Below are 18,076 nucleotides of genomic sequence, written 5' to 3' on the forward strand. Positions count from 1 at the left end.
ACAACATCGAGTCTGATATCTAACGAGTTCATTCCACTCGGGTTCCATGGCAAAAACTGCAAGTGGAGATCTCTATCTTGCGCCCTTTCCGCCCAGGTCACCGCTCTACCGCTCTCCCCCCGTATCCATTTTCACCCCTTTCCACCGACCGATGCGCAATTCCCTTTCCGTGCATTGTTCAATCGTTGCTCGTGGATTTTAATTTTACAAGGTATTATTGAGAAAAGGATAATGCGCTTTGATCATTCGAGTGTGTGTCTCTTATCTTATCGAATAAGATATCTTGTTCTTCTTTTTTCTTTCTTATAGAGGTACTTGTGAAATAAATTGAATAAGATTAAACTTTTATGAATCTCTTTTGAACTGGTTACTACGCGTATCGAAAAGAAATTTCTAAAAATTATGAAAAAATTATAGTATCCATCCTTCTACTGGTTGCTTACCTTTTTTTTTTTCTTTTAACAAAGAGCACACGAAGTAAAATTAAAACTAATCTAATCCAACGATACGATTGGCGCATATCTACATCACATCGTCATGCAAAACGGAAAACTGACATTTAACGTGAAAATCAACCTGGAATCGTGGATGTTCTTACCTCCGATTCCGGCGACTGAACGATCAACGACGTTCTCGGTGGTTTTTCCGGAGGCACCTTCTTCAACGTGCCGGTGAAGGAAGCGGAGGAGACGGCGGTGGTCGAAACGCCCTCGTGGCCGTCTATCTGGCACTGAAGCCTATGGAACTGCGAAAACGAAGCGCGCGACGCGTCAGTGCGCTCGAATTGCGGCAGACACGGCAACGGCATCTGCGACATGTTCGGTATCTGAATAGAATTCGGGTCGCTGGTATCGTGTTGCAGCCTTGGCGATAGCTTCTCGCAGACAGACGATTGGCAGGATTGATGATTAGAGTTCTGTGAATAGGAAGCGGTCAATAACGTTTGATGATGGCTGTGCGGCGTATTCTGGTTCTGCGTCAGGCAACTCTTATCGGACGATTGCTCTTGGTGGTTGGGCAGCGAGTTCGATTGAATCTGGTGGATCTCGTTCCCGATCCCGTGCGGTTGAAAATCGGTCGATCTTTGCAATTTCTCGCACAATTGGTTCTGCGCCTGCAGACTTTGCAGCCTTGCCTGCAAGTCGCTCTGTTGGTGTTGAAACTGCGCCACTTTGTCCAGGATTTGATTTTGACTCTGAAGACATTGAAGCTTCGCCTGCAGATCGCTCTGTTGCCGTTCGAATTGGCTCAGCTTCTCTGAAATTAAATCCAGGCTCTGTTGATTCTGCAATTGTTGTTGTTGTTGTTGTTGCTGCTGTTGTTGCTGCTGCGGCGTCAGCGTGTCGGACTTTTCGTTCTGTGGATCCAATTGACTTTGAAGATTGTCCGTCTGGCTCTTGCTGTGGGTCAATAAGTTGCCAGAGACATTGTGACTCTTGCGATGACTGTGAATTATGTGATCCACCTGATCGATCGGTTTGCCCAAGCTCGTTTCACCGAAATCCGTTACCACCGTGAGAACGGTCTTGGTATCTAACTTGGCTTCGCTCAGGGCTGGATACTGATGGCATATGTTGGGACTTGCCCTTTGAGAGGAGGTCGTGCTGGCAGGAGGTGGTCCCAGATTCGCCACGGATCCGCTAATAGGCTGCTCCTCGAACTCCTTCCTCGATAGTTCCATGTGTTTCGTCAGATCGGCGCTGACGTGACGCAAATGGCGACGTTGCTCCATTATCGTCCTCTGACTGATGTTGGGAATCGGTTGAAAGGCCGACTGGCTCATTCTCCCTTCCTTCCTATCGTCCGCCGCCTGATGGATCTGCCCTCTCGGATCCCTCCTCTCCTCGGACTGATTACGGGAACGCGGGCTGGTCGACATCATTTGATTCTGCATCATGCTCCTCTCGTGCTCCTGCCGTTGGCGTTGCTCGGCCCATATCGTCAACTCCTGCCTCGTCTTCTCGAAATTTTGATTGACGAACGAGGGACTCTTCTGCCCGCCACGATCCGCCGATCCCTCGCGGATCGGCATGAACGGCATAGGAGACCTTCTAACGTCCTCCATTCTTTTCCCTTCGATGGTCATAGGCGACCTCCTGTGCTCGTCGAAGTAATCGGATCGCCTGTTTTCTTGCGGCATCGCCACTCTTTGATTAGGGCTCACGTTGCCCCATTCGGGCTTTCTGTCCGCCCCTATGCTCTTCCTATTCTCTTGTCTCGTATCAAAAGCCATCGGAGATACTCTCAAGCTCGTGTCCAATCGCCTTTGATCAGGCGGATACACTTGATTGGCTTCGACCCGTTTCGGATCCACCATGCTTCCGCCCTTCCTGCCCGGCATCAATATTTCCTGATTCCCGTCACCGGGGAACGTGAAGGTGATCGTGTCGTTCCGCCGCTGGAAACTCGATGTAACGTCCACGGAAATAGACTTTCTGTGTTCAGGCCTGGCCACGTACAGGCCGCAGTCGGCCGCCACGGCCTCGCACATTTTTTCCCGCCCAGGTGGCGGCTGATCCTCGTTCGTATCCACGTACAACCCGTCCTGTCGTGTCCGCGGATTTTGATTGATGGCCGCCAGATACCTCCTGTCTTGGGCGTCGGCCACTATCTGTGCACCCTGGACGATTATCGCCCCGTCGCTCCGATGGATCTGCTGCTCCTGCGGGACAGGATTTTGACCGGGATCGTATTTAGGCTTCTGCATCCCGGCCACGTCGACGCTCGCCGATTTTCTGTGCCCGGTGTCGTGCGTGATCTTCGAGTTGCCTCGGGGGGGAACCATGGGTTTCGGCCCACGACTCGGTCGCTCGCCAGTTGCCATCGCGAGACCGTGGGTCACGTTCTGGGCGATCGGTTGGATGATCGGTTGGGTCTGGTATTGACCCAACTCCTGCGAGAATCTCTGAGGATTGGGCGATTGTTGGCCGAACTGTTGACCCGGGTAAATTCCCGCGTGGGGTGTGTACGGTACCGCGTTCATCATTGTCTGGGGATATTGGGTGTAAGGGTATTGGGGCTGGGTACCGTATTGGGCGTAGCCAGTCGGTTGAGGCACCACCACGCCTGAGAAGTACGGCGGCTGAGGACTGGCGGATTGAGGGGGTATTTGCGACCCGTGTTGAACCGTTACGTACTGACCTTGACCGGTGAACATGGGATTCGCCGCGCCTCCTTGGTACAACGTGGGATCCCTGTACGTCACGTCTCGGGTCACGTAACCGGCACGCTCCGCGTATTGCGCTTGTTGAGGATACATCTGCGGTCTCACCTCGAACTGGCTTCGTATCTGTGTGTACTGGGTCTGATCGTAATCGGGCACGAATTGGGGTTGAGCTTGAACAGGAAGGGTTTGAGTGCTAGTTTGAGACACGTTCTGCGTTCTCTCCGGTGCCGTAGACTTTTCTTGCCCGTACTGTTGAGGAGGAAGTTGTCCAGTCGGTGGATGTCTGTCTTCGGGAACACCGACCACAGCTTGCTTCCTTCCAATCGGGTATTGACCGGTCTGCTCAGTTTGCTGTTGCTGCTGCTGTTGTTGTTGCTGCTGTTGCTGTTGCTCTTGGCTCTGAGTCTGGCCGATCGACTTGGTCTGCTGTGCCCTGTCTTGAGAGAATCTGTCATACTCTATGGTACGGTTTTCGAAGCCATTTGACAAATCTTGTTTGGCATTATCGGCAGGCGGCTCGGCCCGACCGTTCTGACACGACGTCTGCTGGTTCTCCATCGTTTGTCCGACCTGGTTCTGCTCCTGGTGGCTATCGTTCACCCCTCCTGAACCAGACTGCGACATGTTGGCGGCCCCCACCGACGGTCTTCCGCCGATGTAGCCGAGAATTCGCCCCAATCCGCACACCGTGACGATTTTATCGTTCAACTCTCTGTTGGAAATCTAGATTCTCGCTTCAACGCAATCGTCACGGATCGCGTTTTTACGCCTCGTAAATTCCTCCAGGTCCACTCGAGGCATGTAAACGTCGATATTGAATGTCGTTCTACTTCTCCTTTTCCGTGATCCTTATCGAATTTCTCTCTCCCTTTGTTTCTTCTTGATCTCGCGGAAACGAATCTCGCGAGAGGATCAGATCATAAATGTTTCTTTATCGCGATTTTGTACCAATATTCGTTTCCCTTTTCTTTTCTTTTTGATACGATTATTAGATTTTCGTCGAAATTTTTTAGTCCAAAAATTTATCTCTGCTGATTGAGTGATTTTTTTTCTTTCTCCCTTCTTTGAACGGCCCGAAAAATCAACGAACGAGCTTGTTACGCACGATCTACTTTTTTCTTTTCTTTTTTTTACATTTTCTTTATTCGGATCGTTCTCGCTCGTTTCTCTCCTAGGGGCTTCGTTAATAAATCGCGGACTCGTCGAATAATATTACGTGAAAATTTGAAACGTTTGTCCAGGCAGAAGGTCTTTGAACACCGCCCTCGCATTTCTCATTTTTTTTCCAAGAGGGGAGGAAAAAGGGAACGCGCAATTGCGAATATAATCTCTTTTATTGCGCCCCTTTGACGTGATCGCCGTTTTTCGTTTCGCAAATCTTCGTCGATTCTATTCTGTTGGCTTTCACTTCATAGTTTTCTTGTCGTCACGTTGACGAAATTGTATCGGGAAAGAAATATGGTTTTCCTCTTCGCGTCTTCTTGTTCGATAAATAACTGTTACTGGTAATTTATATTTATTGAATTATTTTCGCGAATATTATTCCAAAAATCTTTATTCGCGATTCGAAGTTTATAAACGCTTAAATTTTTCTTACAATATTGTATCTTCTACGGATAATTGAGATTCAAATATCGATCAGCTGGTGTAAATTTCTCGAAACGTTAGAAAAATTGATTATTCCATCAATAATATTCTCTTATACGTTTATTATCAGTTCCTTGAGTAATTTTGATTTCCATTAGGCAGTTTTTCCTTTATTACTTTAAGTAACTTTCAATACTCTTCGAGTTGAAAGACGATATTTGATTTTATTGTTCCAGTTTCGTATCAACATTCTTCCTTTATATATCTAACGAAAGAATTAACTCTTTCTTTTTCGCGGAATCGTAGCAACGATTCATCCGCAAAATATCTGTAGGATCGATCTGCAAAATAAAGACACGAAACACGTACTTCTCCAACTTTCCTACTTCGTATAAATTTCCCTCGTAATATTCGGCGCAAGATTAACATTCGACCAAAATTTAAAATTAATTGGAGAGAGGGGGAGAGAGTAATCTCTATTATTCAAATTAACACGTTCAACAATAACCACCTACACCTATAGCGTGAATTAATTAAAATAATTGTTAATCCGGAAAATAATCCTCGACCGCTCGAACTTTGTTTTTGCATGAAATTAAAAGTCCATTAATAAGTTTTGGAAATAAACGGAAGAAAACATCGAAATCCCTATTAATTCTCGGGAGGCTGAAACTTAATTCCTCGCATAAATTAAGGGTCTGGTAATAGTTTCTCCACGGCTTTCTGAACCATCGAGCCGTGTCTAACGGAGGCGGAACACCGAAAAACATCGGAAAGGAAGTTCGAATAAACTGTTGGCCGTTAATTCAGAAATTTCACGATCGAGTTCCGAATAGAGGCGGCTCGGCCAAGACGTTTATTTAGCCAAGGCTTCGACGTCGGCCCTCAGAAATGCCGGCAATCCGCGTTTCAATTTATCTAACCGACAATGACAAGGGCGAACAAAGAGTTCGCTGCTTCGGGGACGATCTATTTCACTCGGTGGAACGCGAATTGTTTTCGTGATTTCCCAAGCGCCTCGTGATCACTTTAGTTTCAGATAGACGCCCTTCTTCATTCAATCTTTCATTGCCTGAAATTTACTAAACGGTAAACGGAAAATTTAATATTGAAAATTTCTTCGAGAGACCTTTGAACTGACGAATTCTATTTTCTTTTCCTTTTGCATTAATAATTTCCTCTTGGTTGGCAATAATTGTAATCATTTTTTCGACGAAGAATCGAATGAAGAGAATGGGATAACGGGTATTATGGGGCAATTAAAGGGGAATTTCTAGAATTTCGTCTCGTTTTTGATACCTGCACAGGACCATTCACTGTGTTTTATTGGCGATATATCGCTAGAAGAAAGTTGCCCATGGCGAAGAATCTTTGGTAGAAACTTGGATAGAAGGGAAGACGAAGCGTGGCGCATTTATCTGTAATAAGAACTGGTCTATAAATCCGTTTACGAGCAATATCAAATTTACTGGAATATTTATTGAAACGTTTCAACTATCGCTGCTAAATGTTGGTATTAATGTGGTATTAGGGTTTATGTTGTGCTTTATATCGAGAATTTCTGATATTGGTACTAATTATTCCGCACCTGATTGAATATTAATGATGAAATTTAATCGTATATGAAATAACAAACTAATACTAACAATGCAATATATCATCCATCATTGCTTTCGTTTATCATTGAATATTCTATTCTGGGAAATTTTTATTTTTCAAAAAAAATATTCGCACAAATCAAACTACGATACGATGATATTTAATCATCTTTAAAACTTTTTTCATATTTCGACCAATCTGAAACGAATATAAATTCGAATAACTCAATAATTCGGTCTCGATCCCTTTATCCGATCTCTGATATTAATTCATTTCTGACATTTGAGCAAAAAATACACAGCAGAATTATTTTCTCAACGAACACTCCTTCCTTAATCTTGATAATCAGAATCATATATATAACACCTCCAGTGTCCATAGAGCAGACACGCCACTTTGCAAGCGACCATCGCCTTTAGATCCATTCGAGGGTTTCAAACTAACACAGTTTGCACAAAACCTAGGGATGTGCTTAAAGTGACCATCTCGTTTCGCAAACAAGGGACTCGTAATTCATCATCCCCAGGCTTGCCAACACGCTTTACATCGAGACTAATGACTGGTCTTTATACACGGGGGTTGAAAGGTTGACGCGTGAATGCCAGTTTGTGGGCTGGACGTCATGTATCATGAAACATGAACCGGTCGAAGTGAAAATACAGTGTAAATTGAACTAATGGTTTCGGATCCCGTTTATTTTCGATCTGTTTAAGAGAAAAAAATCGTTTTTATCGTTGTAAATAAGTTAGCGCGATATATGATCATAAATTATATTGCGATTACGCTTTCGACGTGAATGATCTATACGATCATTTTTTCTTTTTTTTTTTTTTTTTTTGATATTAATTATCTCGTAACTCGATGAATTTTATCACATAGTTTGTAAATTTGAAACGTTATTTGTTGTTAAATGATTTAATTTGAAATTTTTTATCCTTATAAATAGTCTTGACAATTTCTATTATAATTTTTATTACAAAAAAATGGAATAAAAATTTAACCAATTTATTAGAATGAAAATTATTTTTAAAATTAGCAAGCATGACTCGTGATTAAGAATACAAAAATAATTAAGATTTAATTAATAATTAAGATAATAATTAATTAATAAATAATTAAGATAATTAAGAGGGATAGTGAATTATCATAATGTTTAATATAATTGTAATATATTATAATATATTATAATATATTATAATGTAGTTAAACAAAATTATCGTTTATAATCAATTCGTGCATTATCATTTAATTACAATATAGTATATCATTTCTCCTTGTTATTTTTCCTTTTTGATTGTACTCGTGTATACATCGCACACATTGAAGACTGAAAAAAAGTACGTGGAAGAATGCGTAGAAATGGAAGATACAAACAACTCGAAGATATTTCCTTGAATATGTTTGAAGAAAAATTTACAAAACAGTTACTCGTAGAGAGACAAATAAATTGCTTTTGTCGTATGTGAACGTGCTTGTATAGTATACACATTTATGAATTACAACAAATATAAGTGTATAATCATGTTTACAAATATACGTGTACTTTGTTCAGTGATTTCTTCTTTTTTTTTTTTATTATTTCGCGAAGATTTATGAAATAATATACTTTAGTTTCGAATATACAGTATTATAAAAATAATATTTCAATTTTTCAATATATTTATATCAAATCTTAATTTAAATTCGAAATTAAAAATAAATATATTATTTTTTACATACAATTTCTATTGCACAACTCTTGTTCCAAAAATGAATAAACAGAATTCCAAATTAATTTTTACCTTTGAATATTTAGTAATTTTTATTTTAGAAAATTTCTAGCGATTGAATGAATTACTGGAAATTTGTTCTACCATGTAACTCGATGTTAATCCAATAAAGATTCATTTTACGCTTGCGTTTGTAATTCAAGGGAACATGATCTACCAAAGATCGTGTATATTTACACGATGTTCAGTATCAAGATCAAAATAATTTGATCCGGAGTGAATGTGCCTTGGTATTTCTGAATGAAGCTAAATATACACACCAATATAATTTTCACGTAATAGGGAAATTGTATATTAGAGGTTATATATTATATATACATCGTTGCTGTTCGAATATTTACTTTACATTTAATTGTATCCGCCAGTTTGTATATTTATATCCTACTATTCCTGTTTAGTAAACGTGTTTTGATGAACTGACATGTGTACAAATTTGCCATTTCCACGCATGTATTATTACATATAGAGATTGCATTGTTGAATCAATTGTCAATTAATTAGTCAATAATTATTTAACAGAATGTTAAAAACGTCTAACTAACGTTTCCATGAAAATATTTTTCGAATTGACTGATGATAATTCGCGTAATTAAATAATTAAAAAAATATATATTTATCGATAATGCGAAAACCAAGATCTTGTTCGTCGTGTAGTAAATTGTGGTGAACAGGAGGGAAATCTTCTATCTCAGGGGGATTCATCCGCGTGGATCGTATTTCGTTCAACTAATTTGCTTTATCGATCGATCGTTAATGGGTCAACTCTGGCGTTAATCAGATATCAAAATGAAATTTATAATCTAATTTCTCCACTCGATCGTGCCCGGTTTAGAATTTTATTCTTTCCCCGTTCTGACATACAATTTCTATTGTTCTATCTTTTTAATCTTTGGACAATAAATAATATTATCTTTGTATATTTGTTCCTCGACGATTGCAAATTTCTTTTGGGAGGAATAGTAGGGTGGTTCGATGTGAAAGCCGGCTTGTTTCCTTCGCGTTTCGATTCACGTAAGTCAGCTTTCCGGACATCGTGCGCGAAGTCTTCAATCGCATCTACTAGTTTTACGCGCTTCCCTCCTCCTGTCAAGATTGAATTCCTTTACGTTTCAAAAAGCCCGCATGAAATGTTCTCTTGTGTTGTGTTCTTGTTTGTACGCCTTTGAGAGAAAGGTAAACGCGCTGTTCACTCATACATATATATATGTGTATTCAATACGTAATACGTAAATTCCCCAAAGAAAATTGACTTGAAAAAGTGCATCGATCGTAGTACAAACAACTCTTAGAAATCTTAGAAACAAAAATAAATTGTACGTCATTATGTCTCCTTAATCGTCGTCCATCTTTTTTCCCCATCGATTTTCATCGAAATTCCCTCCTTCGTCCAAACGAATTTCCCATCGTTGTACATCTTCTAAGATTCGATTCAAATTTTTAATAGAAAAAAAAAAAAAAAAGGAAAAGAACTCGAGAATCCTCGAGAAACTTCTCCTTTCTTTTCTTTTTCTATACCCATCTCATTTACATTCCAATTCGCGCATCGAATCGCAAACGACCGGACGAGGAATATTAAACGTGAAAATTGGCGAGAACCGATTCCACGTTTGTACAGATCCAATATCGTATTAAATAAATCGCGAAATATTAGAAGGGAAGGCAGAGACGTATCGTATCGAGACGAGTCATTCTTTATTCCAATATTCTCTCTCTCTCTCTCTCTTTCTCTCTTCTGTAACACGCACGAAGAAATCCGTATCGAATTATCGACTTGTCAGTCGCGGGGGGGGGGGGTTCCCCCCGGAAACTGACGATAACGGCGGGTCGTCGAATGGACCACGACCGAATTACACCAATTTCCTCGCCCCCCTCCCTCGAAGTAGTGGCCCTGGTTATCGGGAGTGCGATCGACTGTCGCGATGCATCGGGATCAATTGAAATCGGCTTGAAATCCCATTACTCGCCAATACCGGGAAAACACGATAACCCGGTCACTTGGGCATTTATTTCCAAGGACTTTCCAATTTCCCCCCCGCTATATCGGGGAACAATAAGATATCGCTATTTCCACATTTGGCCGCCAGAAATGTGCACCGCAAGCGGTTTGGGTATTTACGATTTCGTCTGGAAGATGGTTATACGTGATATTGAGGAAGAGAGGGAGGGAGGGAGGGAGGGAGGGGGAAATACGAGATCGAATAGTTTCTTCGATTTTCTTCTGGAGGATAGGAATGGATGGACATGTATAATAATAATTTTCTTTAATATGGAGGAAAGTATAATGAAATTTGTCTGCTTTTTTTTTTTTTATTTTTCTATTTATATCAGTATTTCGTTATTATATTTAATTCCGTTATAGATGATGATACGAATAAACAATGTAATGCATTTGGGCAATGGAATTAAATGAATATACTAATGGATATTTATGGAAAGTAATCGTAATATTTAATGGATGAAGCAAATCTCTGTTTATTATATCAATTTTGTATAATATATATTTATATATCAATGGAAATATAAATTTGTATATATATATATATATTTAACTTTTGATTTGATTTAACAAATATCAAGTTTAGAAGTTAGTCTAGAATTACTTTGAAGTCTTGCCCTAATTTCTTAGAAATAGCGAGTGAATTTAATTTCGTTAATGTTTACTGAACTATAACTGAGATAAATGGAAGGCAAATACAAGATAACATCTGCAAACGGAATAAACAAGTTTCCTCGCTCCAATCTCCGCGAGCATATTCATTTTCCATTGAAAGTAACCAAGACTAAAGGTAACTTTCTTTCCCTCTCTCCCCCTCCCCTTCCTCTTTCGCGCTTTCATCTTCCAAAGATCTCGGAAAGAAAAATAAAGAGAATAAAGAGAAGAGAAGAAAATAAAATTCTCCAATATCGGATATCTTTATCGCTACAGCGGATATCGCCCTTTCTTCTTATTCTTACAGAGAAGAACTACCCCTATCAATTTATTTATCGCCCTATCCACCCTAGCCACACCCTGGTTACCTAAAAAAAATTCAACGATAATTCCATCGAAATTTCCACATCCTCCGAGTAACAAATCACACGAATCAAAGACCAACCCAGGCCCAAGATTCATTTCGATGTAATTGAATGATCCTCGTTCGACTGGCATCGAGTCAAATTTTGCCAATTAACGTATCGAGTTGATCCGGCTCGATTAAAATCGGCCAATGGCTCGCTGCCTTTTCGCCAAGTTCATATATCAGCCACTACGATCGGCCAAATTGGCTCGTGGTGATAAAAAAGAAAAAGAAAAAAAAAAAAGAAAGAAAGAAAAAGAAAGAAGAAGAAGAAATGAGAGAAAGAGAGAAAGAGAGGAAAGAAGAAGAACGATAGAAGAGGTATGTGATTTGGTCTGATTTAAAATCCACCTCGGAGCCAAAAAACGCAGCCGACTCGCCACTCCCTCCTGCGATCCACTCTTGTGCAGGCCAACCCCCTTCCAGGATAGGGTATAATATCCGTGCATCATCTCACGCGAACCATGATACTGTAATAGGCGGGAGGATCGATGTGTGCAATCTACGCTTGGAATGAAAATTTCAAGTTCCTTAGGTTCTTGATTCTCTATGGACTGCGATCCGCATGATAATGATCGTGCTCGAATTGATCATGGAAATTCCTTCGATATCGCTATTAATGTTAATTTATATCACGATGCGTATAATATCTACGTGTATACACGTGTACTGCTATTATTACAGGATGATAATTATTACAGGTCGATTTGGATTCATTGCAAAAAAGGTTAGAGATAGAGAAAAAGGATTTTTTTTTTAACGATGAAAAATTTACATAATAATTTCTTTTGTGCCGATTAAAGACGAGTCTAAAGCAAAGGAAGTGCATTTGTTTCGTTATTTTGATTCGAGGAATCCGAGATATTTTTTATCGCACGCCTGTATAATCTGCTTGAAACGGGAGGATGAAATTTCGATCTATTCGACGAGCGTTTTAAAACTCGACGCGACGAGTTGATGAAAAATCTGGGGTACGGATTTGTTGGGGACGAATAAAAAAAAAGAAAAAAAAAATGGGGTGATGAATGATTTCAATATGTAGATCGGTGTGCTCCGTTTTGTTCGCATTCGAAACGAGAGATGAAAGGGACACGGGGACAGAAGAATATCGATGCCTAAATATTTCATATTTAATCCGAATCTCTCGATACTTTTCACTCGTCTCTCCGAAAAGGACGACCCTTCTCCTCGCGATTATTAATAGATATCTTCTTCGTTCCTCGTACCATAATGATACGTAGATATAGTAAGCACGTTTGTAATGACCTAATTTCAAGATTTCTCTCGCTAATGAAAAATATTCCACGGCAAATAAAATTATCATATAAAATATATTCGAAGCTGTTTCGTGAAAATTTAGATTAAAAAAATTAAAAAAGTGTTGAGAATTTTTTTAATATTTTTACTTTTTCTAACTAACTTGACTCATCGCACAAAGAAAAAGTAAGAATGAATTTAAAATAATAGACCTTTCTATGAATATAAAGCTCTACGTTTTAATAAGATATCCAATTATAGTGCAAGGGGGCAAAATTTCTCCCAAACACGGAAAATGATTCTTAATCGCGTTAAATTCCTCGTATAAATTAAGAATAACCATCGGTTTCATCGTCTTTTCTTTCTTTTTTTTTTTTTTTTTTCTTCTTCTTTTTCTCGAAAGTTTGCATTTTTATACCTCTTCCAAGTAGTCGTAGTCCACGTTAGGATCGTTTGATTTCCATATTTATCGTACGGTTCGAAAGTCCTCCTCCCCCTTTAACTCGAAAACTCTCGCCATCCTCAAGAGGTATCGATGTGGAAATTTTCGTTTTATCCTCCATGGAGGAGAAAATGAAACTTTGCCGATCGTACGTACGTCTTGCTTCTTTCCCACCCACGAGAATCGGGCGACAAACTGAAACGAATGAAACGTCAACACCGAATCGACTTTCGTTCCCGCATTTATTTATTTTCTCACGGAATTCATTGCCCCGCATAGATGGATCATCCGGCGAAAAAAAAAATGAAGGATGTAATTTCCAAATTCTTTGTTTCGTTGTTTCGAAACCGTTTCTACGAGGTTTTCGACTGTAATTCACGACACGATTAAGGAAACTTGGCGGAAGAAGGGCGGTTTCTGTAATTCTGTTCTCGGATAGTTCTCCAGCCAAACTTTATTCCGCGATGTTTTAAATAATATCGATGAAGAGAATATTTAGAGCGCCGAGTTTAATGGTAATTAAAAGAGTTGCTTTAATTTAATCGAAGGCTCGAAGAAAAAATGGAAACTTTTATAAACTTTTCTTATTGTTATAGTAATTTTATTCTATATAACTGTAAATTTTATGTATTCTTCACTTCTACGTCGATTATGGCCAATAGCTTAGCCGTGTTATTAATAAATAATGTTGTAAATAAAATTGCTTCACGTATCATTGAAAAAGACATTCAAATTTTTAGAAATTTTCCATGTTTATGAAATAATTAATATTAAATAATATAAAAAATTAATATTAATTATGTGATTTCTCATATTTCTAGAAATTTCGTGTAATGATAATGATAGGTAAAATTATATTATATTTTTCGAATAAAATTATTTCGAAACGATGAGGTGGAAGAGAATATAGGACGAAATAACACTATCTTTAACACTATCTAAAATTTAATATTAATTATATGATTTCTCATATTTCTAGAAATTTCGTGTAATGATAATGATAGATAAAATTATATTATATTTTTCGAATAAAATTATTTCAAAACGATTTGGAAGAGAATATAGGAAGAAATGTGACGAAATAACACTATCTTGTGCAACTTGAAAGAATCACCATCGTGACACTAAGGACCCTCCGGAGGATCGTAATAAATGAAGCTAGTGAGACTCTAAAATCTTCTTGGTTGATGAAAAATGCTTCCCCTCGCTAAAAGTAGGGTGGAGAGAAAGAAATAGAGAATTTATAGAAAATTACATCATGCACGGAAAAAAGTAAAGTGGATAAAGAAGAAAATAAATGTACGCGAGTGTGTCACAGCCATAAGAGGATATAAAATAACCCAAGACGTATTAATCCTTAATACGATAATACTTTCGTAAAATAGTCGACAGAAAAATAATTAACTTTTTATATTTTCCCTGAACGTAGAAAATTTTTATTAACGATTAACGGAAGAGGATCAAGCGGGAAAGTTCAAAAGACGCGGCGTGGATCGATACGTTTCATCCATCAATATATTATATTATTGACATTTTGTTCATATTTCTTCCATAAACGGAACAATGATTTATACATGTTCGTACGTTACAACGATAAAATTCTGACACTGAATTAATTCTCTCGAATTCACACGTGGAAATACATCACGCTTTGGAGTAACAAATATTTATATACATATATATATATAAAACAAATATTTATATACATACATATATATATATAGAACAAGTGTATTCAAATAATAAATTCGACAACCGGTAAGCAAAATAGAATTGCGTAAAATTTCTTCCGTACGAATTTCTTCTTTCCAATTAATAAAGATTCGAGATGAATTTTCCCGAGCCATTATCGATGAATCCGAGAGAATAATAAAAGGGGAAATAAATAAACTTCGCATAGTTTCTACATTTTATCGTTACAATGCAGGAAATCTTTTGTTCGGGATTAAAGTGGTATAATTTGAAAGGAGATGGAGAACGAACGCGTGCGATCGAAGGAGGGAGACGGAGACTCTGGATGCGCAATGGTAAATGGAAGATGGAAAAGTTTACACGAGGGGGCTTTCGTGCGTTGCTTTTTATCGTGATTAATCAGTGGTTCGTTACCGGCAACTTACTTTCATGTTCGCGATCGTTACAGACATTGGTCCACGATACTCGACCCACTTTTCCTTTTCCTTTTCCTTTTTTTTTTCCCCCTCTTATCCCCTTCTTTCTTTCTTTCTTTCTTTCTGTCGCAATAATTTGTTCGCTATCGAAGATGCTCGTGGTGGAAGGAAACGCGGAGGATTAAACTTAAAAAAGGTTGGACAAAAGGATGGAAATGAGGTCAACGGGTTAACGAAAGAGAAACGAAAATCTATGGAAATCTCGTGAAACGTTTGCCTAAACTGATTCGGTTTTGCCCGGTTTTCAATATGAATAAAACAAATTTCCCCTCCCCCTTTCCCCTTTCTCTCTGCTCGTATGCTGTAAGCTCGTAGATACGGTTAGACGGTTCCCTCGAAGAATTATAATTTCATCAAGGAAATGTTGCGAGAAGAAAATTTTTTCGCCAGGCTGACATAAAAGGATGCGAATTGTTCTTGAATTGAAAGGATTCGCGTATTTCTTTGTCTTAAGAATTAATAAGGGAAGAATTAAAAAGTTTGCAAAGTGAAATGAAAGGGGAGAAACTGGATCTTGCAATTATATCTAATAATAGTTTTATAATGGCTACTAACTTTTTGGTTTTTCATCCATTTTTGAAGAAAATCGTAAATTTAAGTATATCAGAGATCAGGATTATTTATCTGGAATTACACTAATTACCAAATCGTTACATTCTCAATCGTTACTTTCTCAAAAATAATATCGTCCCTCTTTTGACGCGAAACATTTCACTTCTTTGCAATTTCCTTCTCACGTTTCCTTGTAAACGAATACAAGAAGAATTCATTTTAGAGAATCACAATTTCACTGCATAAATTGCAGCCATGTTCTCATCGCGTCCTCCCCGCTTCGAGCAATCAATTTTCACGTACGTTTATTAGTATTAGTGTACGTTTATTAATATTACTTGTCCCTTTCACGACTCCCTGAAATTCTGAAACTGTATCTGCATTCTTTCTCCTCTCTCTCTCTCTCTCTTTTACTATACAGGAGAAAGCCAGAGAATCGGGCTCTCGCATAATTCAACGAGACTGAACCCTCGTCGTCGTTTCGCGAACCGGCCGCCAGAGAATTCCATCCTTGGAAAGCGGCTTTTATTATCCTGTGACCCGTTGCGTCAAAGCGGCTAGTGATTTAACAATTTCCCGGGATTTAATCTCCTCGCCAGCATGTAACAAGGCAAGCTGCTTCGCTGCTTTCGTCGATAAAAATCTCCCCTGCCCCTTATCCGTCCCTTCCAACGCAACCAAGATTCCGACCCCGTTTTCGCGATGAAAACCGGCCGGTCGGTTCGGTTCCTGGATGTGAAAAAATCGATATTAGAAATCGATATTGATCCACTCTCGTTACGAATCTTCGAATCGTCGATAACAGGCCGAGCAATTTACGCGTCTTTTCTTCCGACAGATTCGAATATTGGAAAGCGTATATGGTATTTAAGATCGATTTCCAAACAATGATTTTCGAACGAGCATCGATCTTTTCTTTTCTTTCTGCTGATAACGATAGTGGTTACATACGATGAATATAGATTACGTACGTTTGTAAGTACAATTGTTGTCTAGGTGAAATCTAGGTCGAGTAAGTAACAACGTGTACTTGTTATTAGTTAAACGAGTAGTATAAATCAATTATTGAGCGAACGGTACTTAGCTGGCAGATAAGTGGAATGATCAATGAACGAGTCGAACGTGATTTGACAAGTAGAACGAGGCGATTATAGAGAGACGAGAGAAATAAGCCAGAAAATTTAAACGTGAAACTATTTAAAATTGTAACTCGATGTATAATGTAATAAACTTTTTGAAATATTTTCGTACAACTTACGCGACGATAAATTCGGGATAGAATATAAAATATATAAAATTTTTTGGCATCGAAATAATAAATTCACGAACACATCGCCACAATCTGTAATATTTCTTCCATCTTTCTTTCTCGATTTCGTCGCAACGTTCGACAAAAATTCATTTAAGATTTTAATCTCATCGTTGTAACGAAGAAAATTTCTCTTCCCTGCACGCTTCCGTAATTTCTTTTTGCGATTTATGCAAAGAAATAGGTTATACGTTTGAAGAATTTAAATTAAAAAACGTAAGAACCTCGTATACCCCCGTTATCTTCGCCTCAATATCGCGACTTTCTTGTTCTGCGCGTCTTGGAAGAAAGCACTGAAATTCCAAAGTGCTTTATCCTTGCAAGTGTGCCACGATCACACATAAGAATTTCCTTTGCCTCCTTCGTCTCGTATCGTACTTTGCATACGTTTGTCCACGGAGAATCCACTCTCTGTTCTTTTAGAATACTTATAATTGCCGTTTCACTCGAATGAGAGAGAGGATTCTTGGTCGTTTCGACGTCCAAGTTTCTTTTCTCTCCGACTGTCTAAATTACGTAAGTCGGCTACGAAATACGAAAAATTGTCAAAGGAACACATCTCTCTCTCTCTTTCTCTTTCTCTCCTAATTTTAGTAGCCATTTTAGTAGCCATTTTCAAGTATTTGAAATTTTTATTGATTCATTTGTACAACATGTTGCCGTCAACGCGAAGAAAGATATTCCACACATTTCTAATTAGCGTGTATAACGTATAAATATATTAATAATTCTATAAGCCGAATTTATTATCGAAATTATCCTTCTGTTTTTCAAAATGGCTCATCGACAGAACAATCTTTACACGCCATATCCGTCCAAAATGAAACACGATTTCCTACCAACACCAAGGAGAAAGTAGAACGTAAACGTTCAATGGAACAATGGAAACACACGTTCCTACAGCAGTCGCATTAATTTATTAACGTTTTGTTATTATTACCAACGTGTATCGACGCTCGTATAATTTTCGCTGATTACGAACACACACCATCTGCACCGAGTTCGTACAAGTATTACACATATTTTATCGTGGCGTATTTCAATTTTTACGATCGAAAATGGATGGAGCTGTTGGATTGGAATTTTTCCAAAAAACCAATAATAATAATAATAATAATATATATTTTTTTTATTTTTTGGTATATTTCTATCCGCATAAACATTCAGGGGC

The 18,076-nt window shown here is 38.6% G+C and overlaps 1 protein-coding gene and 1 long non-coding RNA gene across 4 annotated transcripts in view; one reads left to right on the top strand and one right to left on the bottom strand.

Moving 5' to 3' along the window:
* LOC122719919 (mediator of RNA polymerase II transcription subunit 12-like) overlaps nucleotides 1–3,790 on the bottom strand; it is a 420,913-nt gene extending 417,123 nt beyond the window's left edge. The window contains exon 1 of the mRNA XM_043946182.1: nucleotides 599–3,790. Within this exon, the coding sequence (XP_043802117.1) occupies nucleotides 599–3,790 (3,192 nt within the window). The remainder of the gene's footprint in view (nucleotides 1–598) is intronic.
* The window catches only part of LOC122719922, a 153,509-nt gene that overhangs the window by 41,237 nt on the left and 94,196 nt on the right, over nucleotides 1–18,076 (top strand). The gene's annotated exons all lie outside the window — the stretch shown is intronic.

Source organism: Apis laboriosa, unplaced genomic scaffold (assembly GCF_014066325.1).
Source record: "Apis laboriosa isolate Shangri-la unplaced genomic scaffold, ASM1406632v1 scaffold9_cov152, whole genome shotgun sequence".
NCBI classification, from domain to species: Eukaryota; Metazoa; Arthropoda; class Insecta; order Hymenoptera; family Apidae; genus Apis; species Apis laboriosa.